Source organism: Acipenser ruthenus, chromosome 43 (genome assembly GCF_902713425.1).
Source record: "Acipenser ruthenus chromosome 43, fAciRut3.2 maternal haplotype, whole genome shotgun sequence".
NCBI lineage: Eukaryota > Metazoa > Chordata > Actinopteri > Acipenseriformes > Acipenseridae > Acipenser > Acipenser ruthenus.
Genome location: NC_081231.1, coordinates 2,962,568 through 2,976,987, shown reverse-complemented (window position 1 = coordinate 2,976,987; position 14,420 = coordinate 2,962,568). Strand labels below are relative to the sequence as shown.

The 14,420-nt window shown below is 40.3% G+C and overlaps 1 protein-coding gene across 1 annotated transcript in view; it reads right to left on the bottom strand.

Annotated features, from left to right (window-relative positions):
- Positions 1-1,525: 1,525 nt before the first annotated feature.
- Positions 1,526-14,420, bottom strand: part of LOC131709454 (sodium/potassium/calcium exchanger 3-like) — a 58,654-nt gene continuing 45,759 nt past the window's right edge. Inside the window, exons 13-17 of the mRNA XM_059011999.1 lie at positions 14,010-14,176; positions 12,540-12,654; positions 12,123-12,235; positions 10,163-10,228; positions 1,526-9,628 (exon numbers count right to left, since the gene is read on the bottom strand). Coding sequence (XP_058867982.1) covers positions 9,491-9,628; positions 10,163-10,228; positions 12,123-12,235; positions 12,540-12,654; positions 14,010-14,176 — 599 coding nt within the window. The 3' untranslated portion in view covers positions 1,526-9,490. The remainder of the gene's footprint in view (positions 9,629-10,162; positions 10,229-12,122; positions 12,236-12,539; positions 12,655-14,009; positions 14,177-14,420) is intronic.

Below are 14,420 nucleotides of genomic sequence, written 5' to 3'. Positions count from 1 at the left end.
TCTGGCCTTGTTCAAATCTTATCTTTCTGATAGGTTTCAGTTCATCTGTTGGGGAGGAAAAATCTGCATTATCGGAAGTTGTCTGTGGTGTTCCACAGGGCTCCATTCTAGGTCCTTTGTTGTTTTCATTATATATGCTACTGTTAGGTGACATTATCTGCAGACACGGAGTGAACTTCCATTGCTATGCTGATGATACCCAGCTATATTTGTCCCTAAAGCCAGGAATTTCTTCTGCCTGGGTGTTATTAGCTACTTGCCTTACAGACATCAAACATTGAATGTCACAGAATTTTCTAATGTTGAATTCAGATAAAACAGAGGTTATGCTAGTGGGCTCACAGAAACAACTAAAAGGAAATGTGGGACTACATGAGCTTGACCCTTGCAGTCTCTCATCAAAACTTAAACTAGAAATTAAGAGTTTGGGGGTCATCTCTGATCCTGATCTCTCATTTGAGACTCATATTAGGAAGTTACTAAAGTATTTTTTACCATTTGAGAGATATAGCCAAACTTAGACCAATTATTTCCGTATCTGATGCAGAGAGACTAATGCATGCCTTTGTTTCATCTAGAATTGATTATTGTAATGCACTTTTTTTCTAGTGTCCCAAAACATGGGGTATCCCGCTTGCAGCTTGTTCAGAATACCGCCGCTAGAATTTTGACTAAAACCAGGAAAGGTGAACATATTACCCCTGTTTTGGCTTTTTTACACTGGCTCCCTGTGCAGTATAGAATTGATTTTAAGAATTTGCTGTTAACTTACAAGGCCCTGAATGGATTAGCACCTAGTTATTTGCAGGAGTTACTGACCCTGTATCTTCCAAACCGCACTCTGAGATCACAGGATGTGGGGCTGTGGGAGGTAGGCCTTTTTCTTGTAGAGCTCCTAAATTCTGGAATGCTCTGTCTTTGTTTGTTACAGTGTTCAAGTCAAGACTAAAAACAAACTTTTATAAAATAGTGGGTTTTAATGTAATTTTAAAATTGCTGCTTTTGTATTATTATTATGTGTATGCTGTTATTTAAATGGTCTGACTGTGGCAGTTGTATGTGTGACATGCTATACAGATATATTGTGGTTTGTTCTTTTTTCATCTATGTATTGCACAGTGCTTTGCAATACTTTTGTATAAAATGTGTTATATACATGCAATATATATATATATATATATATATATATATATATATATATATATATATATCAGATTTAATGTTGTTAGCATTAACATTTAAAAAATATTTATTTTAATGCTATTAAAGAGAGTCCAAGAATACTGTTGCTAATGCTTATAGAAATTAGAAAATGAATGTTACATGTTTGGTTTGACTCCTTTGAGTGAGGAGACTAGTGATGATGTTGTTAGGACTAATAACAGATATGAATATTGATTTTGGTTTGCGCTTCTTTAAAGGGGGACCAGTCTTGTGGTAATAAGAGGTAAGGGAATGCCGGATGTATTCTTTGTAATGTTAAGAAGAAATCAACACACAGACGGGCACAGACTGTTTCCTGTTATTGCACAGACTTGTTTATTGCGCTCAGCAACATACAGTCTCAAGCCTTCTTACGATACTGACGTTTTTCTAAGAAACGGATACAAAGGTCTCAAAGCTATCGTGGTCACACAGGTGCCTCGGAGTTTCTAGTGCTCACAATACAGTACATCAGCAGACTTGTACATTCGCTTGTGTGTAAATTGATGCTTGAACTGTGTGGATTATTGTAACAGTGTTAAACCTGTAAGACATTTCAAATTCCATGCATGCTGGCTGTACAGTGTGTGTTTAAAACAGCAGAACTAACACCACGTTTCCATCTGCACCTTGAATCCAGTGTGTGAAACTCAATCTCATCCCGTTCCCAGTATCAAACTGGGGCAGCTTCCACCTGCAGTCTACAATCCACTCTGCAGCCGGACACATGACACACAAGTCAAACCTGTATGTAGCACGTTGTTGTATAGTTTCTATTTATGAATGAATTCAACAACTTCCAATATTCCCCGGACAGTATAATATAATCACAGTCTACAGATTATTTTCTGCAGTCAGAGATTTAAAGCCCGCCTCTCTCTCTAGCGTCCTTCACATTGGGTGCTCATCAGGTCACTTCCACCATCAATGTGGAGCGATCAAGTTCTGCCAGCCTGCAGTCCTAACTGACACACAGACAGACAGACAGAGTCCAATTGAAATGGATTGAATCTCTGCTGCTTATAGAAACTAAAGAGTTCAATTTCCAACTAGTTTCAAGTCAGTTTCAGTGGCAGATGGAAACGTGTCTTAAAGAACAGGGACTAAAGCAAACCAGGAAAGAGGGCAGGCTCAGCAATGATCACTCCCACTCTCTTATAATTGGCAAAATAAAACGGCAGCTAATTAAAATTTTATTTTGAGATTCTTGAAGAGCGTCTAGATATGGATGTGAAAGATCAGAGTTATCCTAACGACTCCCTGCTGTTTTCACTTTGTATAATTTTCTGTTTCAATCACATCATAGCCTCTATAGAGCTCGCAGAACATGTCTCACCTCCAAGTGTTACCTGCCTCCTGCAACACTCCCCCCTAGTGGATGTATGAAGTACCACATCTGTTCAACATGGTATTTCTTACTGATATATTTCCTACATCCAGTAGTGAGTGTTGCAGGGGGACAGGTTACTGGTGGCACCAGATGAACTTAGAGAGTAGACATGTTTCTGAGATCTTTATAGAGGCCACAGAAGTGCTTTGAAAAGGTACAAGTGAATCTAACGAAGAAGAAGAATGCATTAGTTAAGAGAATTACTCTATTTCACTCCTGTACCACGCTGCACTTCACAGTACAGATAGCAACTAATGGCTTAAGATTGGTCAGGTTTGCCGTCATTCTGACGTGTTCTGTTGTTCTAATATTGAGAAGCTGCTCAATGTAACTATCTGTCACCTTGCTTGCACACTTGACATTTTTCCCCCGTAAGCAAATAGAAGCAGCTGGAGTTGAAAGGTCACACAATCACATGATTTCTCAAGACCAGGAAGCAAAACAAAAAAAGGCCAAAAACGGCCTACAAGCAAGATGCAGTCAATTAGATTGATCAATAGCGAAAAGAAGTCTCAGTGTTTTAGCATGACAGCATAAGAACTTCATGGAGGGGTACATAATATTTGTAGCTGTAAGTATTTTAATTGCAACGGTTTTAACAATGTAGCAAAGCACATTTTCAGACTAGCCTTGCATTGCATTCCCATGGGGTCCCCTTGCCTTTCTACGCTGTTTGCAATCATTCTGATTTGTTCTTAAGGCAATTCCTCGTATATTTGTGTGCTTGTGTATTCTACTTTTTGAAATAGTTTGTGTTAAAGTGCTCTGAGTTCAGAAGCTGCTCTTAAATTCTAGTCTCCAGCCTTAGGCATATGTAACACAAGGCTAGATTAACCAAAGTGTGGTTACAGAATTGCCAGCGTCATCTAGTGAACAGCCACATCTTTATTGCTGGCAAAATATACATACTGTGTGTCTGTGGGCAGCAACTAGAACTGAAAAGCAGTTTCCGAACTCACCTTAACTACAGCAAAAAAAAGCAACACAATACTTGATTAACTGCAATTAGAACAAACATGATAAAAAGGCAATAGGCTTTAAAAAAAATTGAAAATGCAATTTAAAGCTGCCTACTGCTATTATAACAGAGTTACAGTATAGTAAAAATTATGCACAACACACACACATATATATAGCTATAGAGAGATATCATTGTTCATATAACACAATTCAACAAACATAAAGCTATGTGCTCATCTCTGACTTTCAAATTATTCTAATTTCATTACCATACCTACTAATACAAGCCTAGGGCAGTTATAATGTTAAACATTCTATCAAATACTGGTGAAATTGGAACATATCTTACTGGTCTTTTACTGGGCACCCAGCACCAAGTCTCCTGAACCAGTACAACCATCTGACAAGCAGCAAACCACCAGCTCTGACCAGTATAAACCAGTGACTTACTGGGATTTCCAAAGTAAGATGATATAATAGTCTAGTAGACCACTTACAATACTAGTTGTGGTCACGCACCTAAACTGTGGTCTTGTATGACAGTACAAACCATACAGACCTCTATTACGATACATCGTGTAAAGAAAGTGTGTCGGCTAATCGTGTGGCCGCCAGGCCCTACGTGAGATTACAAACTGGCTCGGAAGAACAGGAAGAAATAGAGACTGTTTAAAATGCCTGCTAAAGAATGTGTGCAGCTCCGTGGAAATAGGTTAGCTCAGTTTATATGAAGTTATTGCTGCCTCGGGAACCGAGTTTTAATAGATAAGGTAGCTTCAAGTGTCATTTAAAATTACTTTTCACATTTCCTTTAGTTTTTCTTTCATGGTGTTTGCAATTATTCTGAGTGCTTCTGGGCTCTGGTGCTCCAATATTGAAGATTCTCCTTCTCAAACTGCCTGTATCCTGTGTCTGTGCTGCTTTATATGTAACACAGTCTGGATCTGAGGAAGGGTCTGAATAGAAGTAAAAGCCATTGAGTCATCTGCCACTTCAGGCTTCTTTAGTTTTGCTGGCAAAAACAGATTCGATTTCCTAAAACCATTATTATCCATTTGTGCGACAGATTCATCTTTCAACATCTATTAAAAACCAACTTGTAACATTTATCAAATATAGAAACATGTATCAAATATGTGCAACACTTATTAAATATAGAAACAGTTATATATGTGAAAGATTTCATAAGAATGGGAAAACATTCAAAGCTAATATTGAAAAGGGTTATTCTAGACACCTACTGAACCAAATGAATGCTGGGAATGAGCATGAGCCAATCAGAGAAGGAGGAGGAGTCAGACCAAAGTCCTGCTTAATTGTGTCTTTCTTCCTCCTTAGTTTTTAGTTCCCTCTTTCTCTCACTCTTTTTAAATGCTTTTCACTGGTTGGCTTTTTAAAACAGAGCCCCTGTTCTCTCCCACAATAGAGGGGTCTGAATTGAAGTTATTTTGCCATGCCCAGTTTAATTGTGATGGTTCTCTACAGGAAGAGAGAGAGGAGCATCTCGGCAGCAACGCCGCTGACAATCCATTCCGATCCTACCCACCAACGCTGAAAAAAGACACAGAGGGTGGTTTGAAATCACTTTGTTGTGATAGCTAAACAATTCTTGGGTGATAATATATTTTTTGGCTACACACAAAACTGTACTAGTAATATAATAATTTTAGAGGATTGTGCAGCGACTGTGCCCTGTAAAAACGACATTGTAAAACTGCAAACCTTCTTCTACAGTCTATCTAAGATAAAAAGACATTTATTAAATACAGAAATACTTACGATAGTCAGACCTGGTGCCTACAGCTCTTCCACACATTGTATTGGTACCACTCTATAACTGTATACAGATCTGCTCATAGTGCTTTTGTTCTGCTCTAAAAGTAGTTAACACAAGCAGCTCTTGTCTTTTTCCATGAGCTATATTTCAAGTTTTGAATGAAACCCATGCAAACATGCTTTTCTTTTTTTTAACTTCCCTAATTTCAGGAAGTTTGTTACGGTTTCACTTCCTAGGTCACCTCAGTGGTTTCTTTGGGGGCCACGTTAGTGGCTGTAAAGCATGTCAGTCAATAGGCGAAGCAGCTAGTTGGTTAATGAAAGAAGGCGTTGAAGGGGTGGGTTCATTTCTCCCTCCAGGTGACCAAGGAAGTGCAACACTTCAAACAGAGCTTTCTTTCACCTAGTGTAGTACCAGATCTCTCAGAATGCACTGTTCACATGTCAGACCTGCCATGCATTACACAGAACACAGGTAAGAGGGAGTTTCTTTGTTAGCTTGAGCCACTGAAATGCAAACGCATATGAATAGTGTACAATTAAACTAGACTGAAATAGAAACTACTTCTGAAAGCTGATTGTGGGGAGGCGGGGAAGCATATTACCATTGCACTGATGCCCATGGGGGAAGCATTATGCCCTGTGCGACCCTTATATTCTTCCCCACCTCACTGTCCCACATCTGGACTGCAGAAGTCTTTTCAGAAGCCTGGCCAATAATTATCTAACAATAGAGAATAATATAGAATATACACAACAGGTAGGAATATAAACTATGTTAATTCTAGAACAATGTTAACAGGCCATCACTATAAGTTTATATACACACCATACTAGAGTTCTCTTAACTATGTACTTTCAATACCATTTTCAAAGTCCACTGTTAAGATTGCTTGCTTTGCATTATCACGGCTATGGAAATCAAATTTCTACCAACGCACGGTGCATTTCTATCAGTAAAAATAAGGGAAGGTTTTTATAATGGCTGTATTAAACCCGCATCATTTAGATCCATTGAAGTATGACTCTAAAGCCCCTTTCACACTGGCATGCTCTGCCCAGGTCGTGACCTGCTGTCATGCGGGTAGGCTATGCGATTTCACACTGCTTGTGAGGAAGCAGGGTCGACGTGGGTGACAGAAGCAAATACACAATACGTGTATCAATGCTCCCGAAGCAGCTTGTTCCAGACGCTTCCATCCAAGCTTCTCTGGATTGAATTGTCGGCTCAGATGTTTCTTCATCCCTGCTGTGATCTGGCTCATGGTGCGTCTCAATCAGCAAAAATATGGCTAAACAGAGGAAACAGAAATGTTCCTTGCAGAATTGAAACCTTCACGCAGGCATGGCGGTTATTTTGTCATCTTACGAACATCCGTTATGCAATTTCTGTCGCTCAACATGGGTCAAAGCGTGTAGACCCACATCCGGAGGTGGGTCGCTGCAGACCTGGGTCAATCTGGGTACGACCGAGGTATGTGGTTTCACACTACGCGGGATTGTGACCCGGGTAGCCAGAACCTGGGTCGGGACCAGGGTAGGAGTGCCAGTGTGAAAGGGGCTCAAGTGTTTTTTTTTTTTTATGTAAATATTTTAGAAGACTAATTTTAACCCTAAAGCTGCATCCACACTGGACAGAGCGACGTGACGATCACACCAGACGCGACCTGGAAACGATCCAAAAGACTGGAAATACATACATGACCCCGCCCACGCATTCCTATTGGACATGCTAGAGATGGGCGGTCCCACCCTGACCTCCGGCAACTCCGTTGTAAAATAAAGGTTGGACTTGTAAAATCTATAGATCGGAGTTATTGAACATCCCTATATATCCAACAGTTTTATTGCTATCATAATTATTAGTATTTTTTTTGTGGTACCAGTAGTAGTAGTAGTAGTCTGATTTGAAGCCAGGTACATCTGCAGCTGTCAGCAGACCGCTGGACAATAGTAGTATAGTTGAACTGATATTGTCATCAAAATGATTTTATTGTTATACATTTATATACACAACTTACAGCAATCTCAATTGTGTTTCTTTACAAATTTCTTCATTGATCCTTTTTGTTTAACTTTTTAAAAGTATTTTAAAGTGCAACATTATTATTATTATTATTATTATTATTATTATTATTATTATTACATTGTTGTTGTTAAGCACTACATAATCACTGTCTTCATTATTATTATTATTATTATTATTATTATTATTATTATTATTATTATTATTATTATTATTAAAATCTGTGTTATTATTCACAGGTCACCACTTACCTTGTATTATTATTTACTTTTATTTCATTTTTCATTTTAGAACAGTCCGGTGAATTTGACAGAACATGCTTTATAAATATGGCTCATAATAACTTTAAAAACTGTGTATGAGCTTGTTAATGCTGGGATGTCACACAGAAGACAAACGCATTACTGGCTTTGTTTTACAACGTATAGAATAGTAGGACCTTGATAATATTTTTATTTGTTTGGTGAATCTCCACAAAACTTCGCTTTATGTAAGACCTTCTTCTTGTCATGGATTTGTGCCACAGAACAATTTAGAGAACAAAATGCTGTTTATCATAAAAACAAACAAACAAACCAAAAAAAAAAGGGCCATATCTTAAAAGTGTTATTTTTAAAAGCCAGCAAAAGTGCACACTTTTCATTTAAATGCTGGATATGTAGTCTGCTCTATGCTCTGGTTTATTTTTGCTTATTAATAAACCTATTTTTATGCAACTTGCATATTTGGAAAGAAAATGTCTCGGTGCTGTTAAATGCATCGCCTGCAAGCCACCCAGGCCTTGTCTTTCGTCTGGATGTCTTTGTAGTCATTCAATTTCCAATCATGTAATAATAGATACTGCTGCACCTCATAACTTAACTTTTCGGCGTGACTTGTTTTGAGGCGTGGCGTGTTTTGAGGCGTGTGCTTGACGTGTTTCAAGGGTGATAACCTTGCATCTGATTGGTCAGTTTCATTCCAGTCGCATGTTCTATTTTAGCGACGCGAAACTTTCTCAAAGCGACGGTGCTCGCGTCGCTCGCTGCGGGTGTGGATACTTCCATTTGACTGCAGTGACTTCTGAATTATTCGCTCGTGTCGCTGGCGTTCAGTGTGGATACAGCTTTAGATATTATCTTAAAAGGGTCTGAATCCCATGAACTAATAAATTGTTGTTGTTTAGATTCACTTTGTATTCACTTTCTGTTAAGGTCGTCACATCCTGGTTAGTATTTAAAACTCAGAAGCAACCCTGTGGCCTTCTCTCTGCAGCTGGTACATCCAGTCATATTCTTCCCCCTAGTGGATGTAATAAATATAACAGTAACAATTACTACATAGAAAAAAAAGAGTTGCAGGGGGGACAGGTTAATGGTTACACTCTGGTGTACCATCTGTAGAGAAAAGACTATAGTGAAGCCACAGGAGTGCTTTAAACTTAGTCATCAGGTCTTGATGACCTAAATATATATGCAAAGGTGAATCTAAACAACATACAAAATTAACTGATATTTCATACCGTACAAAGTTTCCATTTTCTATAAATATATTTCTGCTACCCGCATTTTATAAAATACCCAAACATTTATACATGAATCTGTAAGCTACAAAAAGTATTAAAAAATAGTACTACAAGCTTTTAAAACGTTTTAACAAGCTCCACACAAATATATATATCACAATAGAATTATTCAAAGTGCAGTGTATTTTAAAGACCTAAACACTGACACCTCTTAAAGGCATGTTTATATCAACGTGACTATCTACTCATCCCCAATGTGAATACAATCACCCAGACAAAGAGACAATACAGAATTTGATTTAGATCATTAAAGTACACAGATCGCTTCACCAAAAACTGTTTTAAAAATGTTTATCTACTATAAATTACTATGATCTTATGATTGAATATTAAGACTCCATGATGTAAGGGGATATATATTTCACACACATTTGTCATAACATGTGCTTCTTTCAAAACTGCACATAGTGACTGGAAGTGCACATGGGTATTAATAGATTCCTCAGCTAGAACCCCTTTAGATTGAAGTCTGAAGCCTGAGCTTGCTGGATCATTCTGTCTTCTGTTCCCCCGCTTTGTGTTGAGTGGGAGTTTAGCCAGCGAGAGCTGGCAGCTTACTCTTCGGTGCCCCCTAGTGGCATGGAGGCAGGCTGACAATGACGTTCAGTTCAATCAGAATGGAACAGAGGAGGAACACGGTGTAGAGAGACAGCGTCCCCAGACCCAATTTTCTGTCCAACTTCCAATTGTTTAGATGCACACTCAACACCTGAGTCAGACAAAACAACAACAACAACATGTACTTAGGAACTTTTGCCATTCAATGACATTTTCTGCTAGATCTTCCGTGATGTCTCATTGAGAAGTCAAAATGTTTGTCCCCACCCCTTCACTGGCTACTTTCCTGTCAGTAACCAATCAGCTGCTTCCCCTGTTGATTGACATGCTTTCAGCCAGTAACATGACTCTGAAGAGACTGTATGACAGGAGAGCTGCATGACATTATTTTTGTTAGCTGTAATCACTGAATCACCAACGAAACTGATTCTGTAGAAAACAAAGGAAGCCATGGGCCACTTTTTAGATGCAATGATCATGATGAATTGAAGGCTCTCAAAAACGGTTTATGAAAATGTAGTGGACAGACAGCGAATGAAATCCATGCTGGCGTATTAATGAAGTGGAACCTGAATACTAACAGCTTAGCTGTAATGATCGGCAGATCTGAACAAGTTAGGGCACTGGAGGGTTACTGTCAATGAAGAGACAAAGAAATGCATTCTCTGAACGGATTTGTACTTACGGTAAGAAAGACGGAAGCCAGCAAGAGAATAACAGAGTATACCAGTCCTTTGCTGTTTATGAAGACCTACAGAAGAGAAAAAACAAAACAGATCGCTGTACGGAAAAGTGTCACGGCAGGTAAAAAATGAAAGGACAAAAAATGAAAGGGCAGCTTGGAACGGGTGTGAAATATTGGAATTACCAAAAGTTTTGTCGTGTTGTTTAGATTCACTTTTAAAAAAATTGTCTTGGTGAAGCAGCCCTGTGGCCTCAATAGGGCTCTCAGAATCATGTCTAACTCCCCTGAGCACGCCTGGTACACCACAGTGTAACCATTAACCTGTCCCCCTGCAACACTTAGGAATAATTTATAAATGGACCCAAGAGTTATGATATTGGAATTACAGATCTCAAGAAGAATATACTGTAGCCCCCCTAACTCGATAGAAGGTACTGTATGATAATCTATTACTGTTTACAAGGCAGTACGGAGCGCTTCCCTTCAGACAGGTGAGCTGGGTGTAGAGAAGTGCCTTCTTCACAACCGCTGTGCTGAAATTCCTCTATTAAAATACCTTCAACCAATTCAGAATTCAGAACAAAGTTTACTTCTGTCTTAAAGTGTTTGTCTATTTTGTGAATGTAAACATTTTGTAAATAGAGTTTGTTTAAAATGAAAGGTCTTTATTATTTTCTTCCACCATTCTTCCAATTGTGTTATGTAAGCGATTTAAATGCATGCAAATGATATTGAAATTAGCTAAAGAAATACCAAAATAAACTTTAAGAGTGTTTGTGACAGAGAGCGAATGATTCTTGGTGTTAGATCTCCCTCCCGACCTGTGAGGGCACTGTGTAAAGGGAACAGTGTGCCCCGGACTGGATGGCCCGACAATTCATTCCCAGGGTTAGGCGGAAGTCGGCCATCTAGAAAGGGGGTGGAGCTACGGTACATTAAATCATTGACCCGGAAGGGAAACGATGTAGCAGCCGCAGATTGGAGGAGCGGTTGCAAACGTTAACCAAGGGGTCATGATTGACGATATTTAAGGGGACGTAGTTTGTAATGGTTAAAGGTAACTGGAAGGAGAACCATGTTGTAAATCGTGAGAGTTTGTTTGTTTTGTTCTGTCGTGTCTAAACAATCACCACACAATTGAATTTAAAAATAAACCACCATCGCACCCCGATTATCGTTGTCTGTCTGATTATTGATCACCTGCATCTGCACACTGTTCACCACTTTGCCACAGTGTTCCAAACCGCTTGCAGTGTTTATTTTTTCAACGTAATCCTGATAGTTTTTATATTTGTATTCACACATCATAGCAAATCAAGAAGGGAATTACTTTTTAAAAACTTTTTCTGAGGAACGTTCATCGTATCCAGATCACGCTCCCTCTTACAACAATGCTGGTGTTTACAATGAGTGGTGTATTGTATCAACAGAAAGCTTTGCTGCCACATGATCTGGATGCACTGTGATCTTTAGAAGACATACTTATTTCTCATTTATGACCCATGATGTTTAAAAATATAACGCTTTGATTTGGACTCCACGGCACACAGCCAAGGCAATGTGCTTCGTGTAAACTTTGATTTGGACTCCACAGCACACCGCCAAGGCAATGTGCTTCGTGTAAACTTTGATTTGGACTCCACAGCACACCGCCAAGGCAATGTGCTTCGTATAAACTTTGATTTGGACTCCACGGCACACCGCCAAGGCAATGTGCTTCGTATAAACTTTGATTTGGACTCCACAGCACACCGCCAAGGCAATGTGCTTCGTATAAACTTTGATTTGGACTCCACGGCACACCGCCAAGGCAATGTGCTTCGTGTAAACTTTGATTTGGACTCCACAGCACACCGCCAAGGCAATGTGCTTCGTATAAACTTTGCAGGGGGTTCTGGAACACTTTATTATATCATCTGAAATGCAGGACCCTGCAGTGCAGTAAGGTCTGCTGACTCACCGAAGACCCGTAATCCACCACCAAGGTCTGCATTGCCCAGGGGAAGCCGAGCCCCAGCAGGATGTCAAAGATGTTGCTGCCGATGGAGTTGGACACGGCCATGTCCCCCATCCCTGAGGAAACAGGGCAGAGTTGTGACAGGGGGCGGAGCTGGGGGAGGGACTGGGGAGAGCTGTGATGGGGTGGGGAGGGGAGCTGGAGGCTGTGACAGGGAGCAGAGCCCCATATATATATAGAACATGGCAGATCAGTATCAGCACTGATGCAGCGTTCTATTGCCTGTTCGATACAGTTTAGTGTCGGCTGTTTTGTGTCTTGTCCCCGTTCAAACACAATGCAATATATGTACCTTGTCAGTTACAATGAGGCTGGGAGCTGCTTACCTTGTCAGGTACAATGAGGCTGGGAGCTGCTTACCTTGTCGTGCTACAATGAGGCTGGCCATGCAGTCGGGCACACTGGTCCCCGCTGCCAGGAAGGTGATGCCCATGATGACATCAGGGATGCCCAGCGTGTAGCTAATGAGGGTCATCTGGAAACAAGCAACACAGCGGCACCAAACCAAGTGATTGTAGCAAACAAAGCAACCCCATTTATTTTCCATGACGTGCACATTCATTCATTATACATAGATCTCAGGTATGCAGTTCTGAAATCTTTTTTAGCAAACATATTTTCATTTGAGTGGTATCTGTAGTGGACAGGTTTCCATGCTGCACTTAAAGTACTGGTGAGGTTTAACTCTGTCAACTCTTTTTAGGATTTTAAAGATGTCAATCAAACCCCCCCTCTAATTCTTCTTTGTCACTGTGTGGCAGAGCAGGGCTCTGCCCTTAGAAATACTGGCAGGGAAGGAGTTAAATTCTCCTCCCTGCCCAGATTGATTGCTTCAGGTGGGAGCAATCAACTAATTAATTATTCAATTAAGGACTGAGCCACCTGGCATAAAAGGAGGCTTCAGCCTCCCATTAGAGGAGAGTTCTGGAAGGAGAAGGAGCCAGTGTCTTGTGTGTGCTGTTTTTCCTGTTGGTTTGTGTTTGAATCCAGTGAAGGCAACGCCCAGCCTGGAAATCTTTATTTTTGTAAGTTTTGCTTTTTGTTTTGTGTTTATTTTATGTTTAAAACCTTTTTGTTTGGCCCTTGTGCCTATTTATTTGATTATTTTTGTTTATTAAAAAGCTTTATTTTGAACTTTCAACTGTCTCTGAGCCTCACCCTCTGCTAATCCTGTCACACACGGGTTAAATGAATTCAGTTCTGTCAATCCTCACAGCTCATTCCTGTAAGCAGCAGTCTGGTAGCTCATTGTTGGACTCTCTCCAAAGCACCAGTGTGTCACGCAACTTTCTTTGATGTATACACTACCCTCTTGAGTACACACTCAAGCCTTCTGTTTGCCTTTTTAATCACTGCACTGTGTGGTTGCTGACAGGGATGGGTCTATTACAACGGCAAGGTCTTTCTCTTAGAGAGCCTCTTCTAGTTCTTTACCCCCTTTATATTTGGATCCGATATTCTTGTGACCGGAGTGTAACACTTTACATTTCCACATTTCTGCCCAGTTTAAATCTTTTTGGATTTTCTGGCTGGCTCAAAGTGTGTCAGCGGCTCCCCCAGGCGTTGTGTTGTCTGCAGATTTGACAAGCTTGCTGAGGGTCCCCTGATCTCAGTCTTTGATGTAGAAGCAGCAGGGGCACAAGCAAGGAGCCCACAGAGCCCCAGCTGGAGGTTTCTCCTCACACTCGTACTCTCTGATGTTTTAACCAGTCATGTATCTTCTTGCATGTACTTCCTTGTATTCCCACAGATTGCAACTTTAGGATGATCATGAGAAAACTGCAAAATGACTGTGGTAAACTTTTATGAAGGAGGTCAGAAATCACTCACCATCCAGACCATGATGTATGAGAAGATGCCGATCCAAAGCGTGGACATGGCGAAGGTGGCCATGAACCAGCTCTCCCAGCGCGGCTGCATGCAGTTCGGCACGGTGAAGAAGAGGAGGAGACTGAGAGGCCAGGACACCAGCCACTTCACCCGGGCACACAGACCACCTGCAACCAGCACAGTGAGGGACACCTTCATACCTACAACTGATCAGCTGGACATCATAGCTAATACACCATACCTACAACTGATCAGCTACACATCATAGCTAATACACCTTCATACCTACAACTGATCAGCTACACATCATAGCTAATACACCTTCATACCTACAACTGATCAGCTACACATCATAGCTAATACACCTTCATACCTAGAACTGATCAGCTGGACATCATAGCTAATACACCT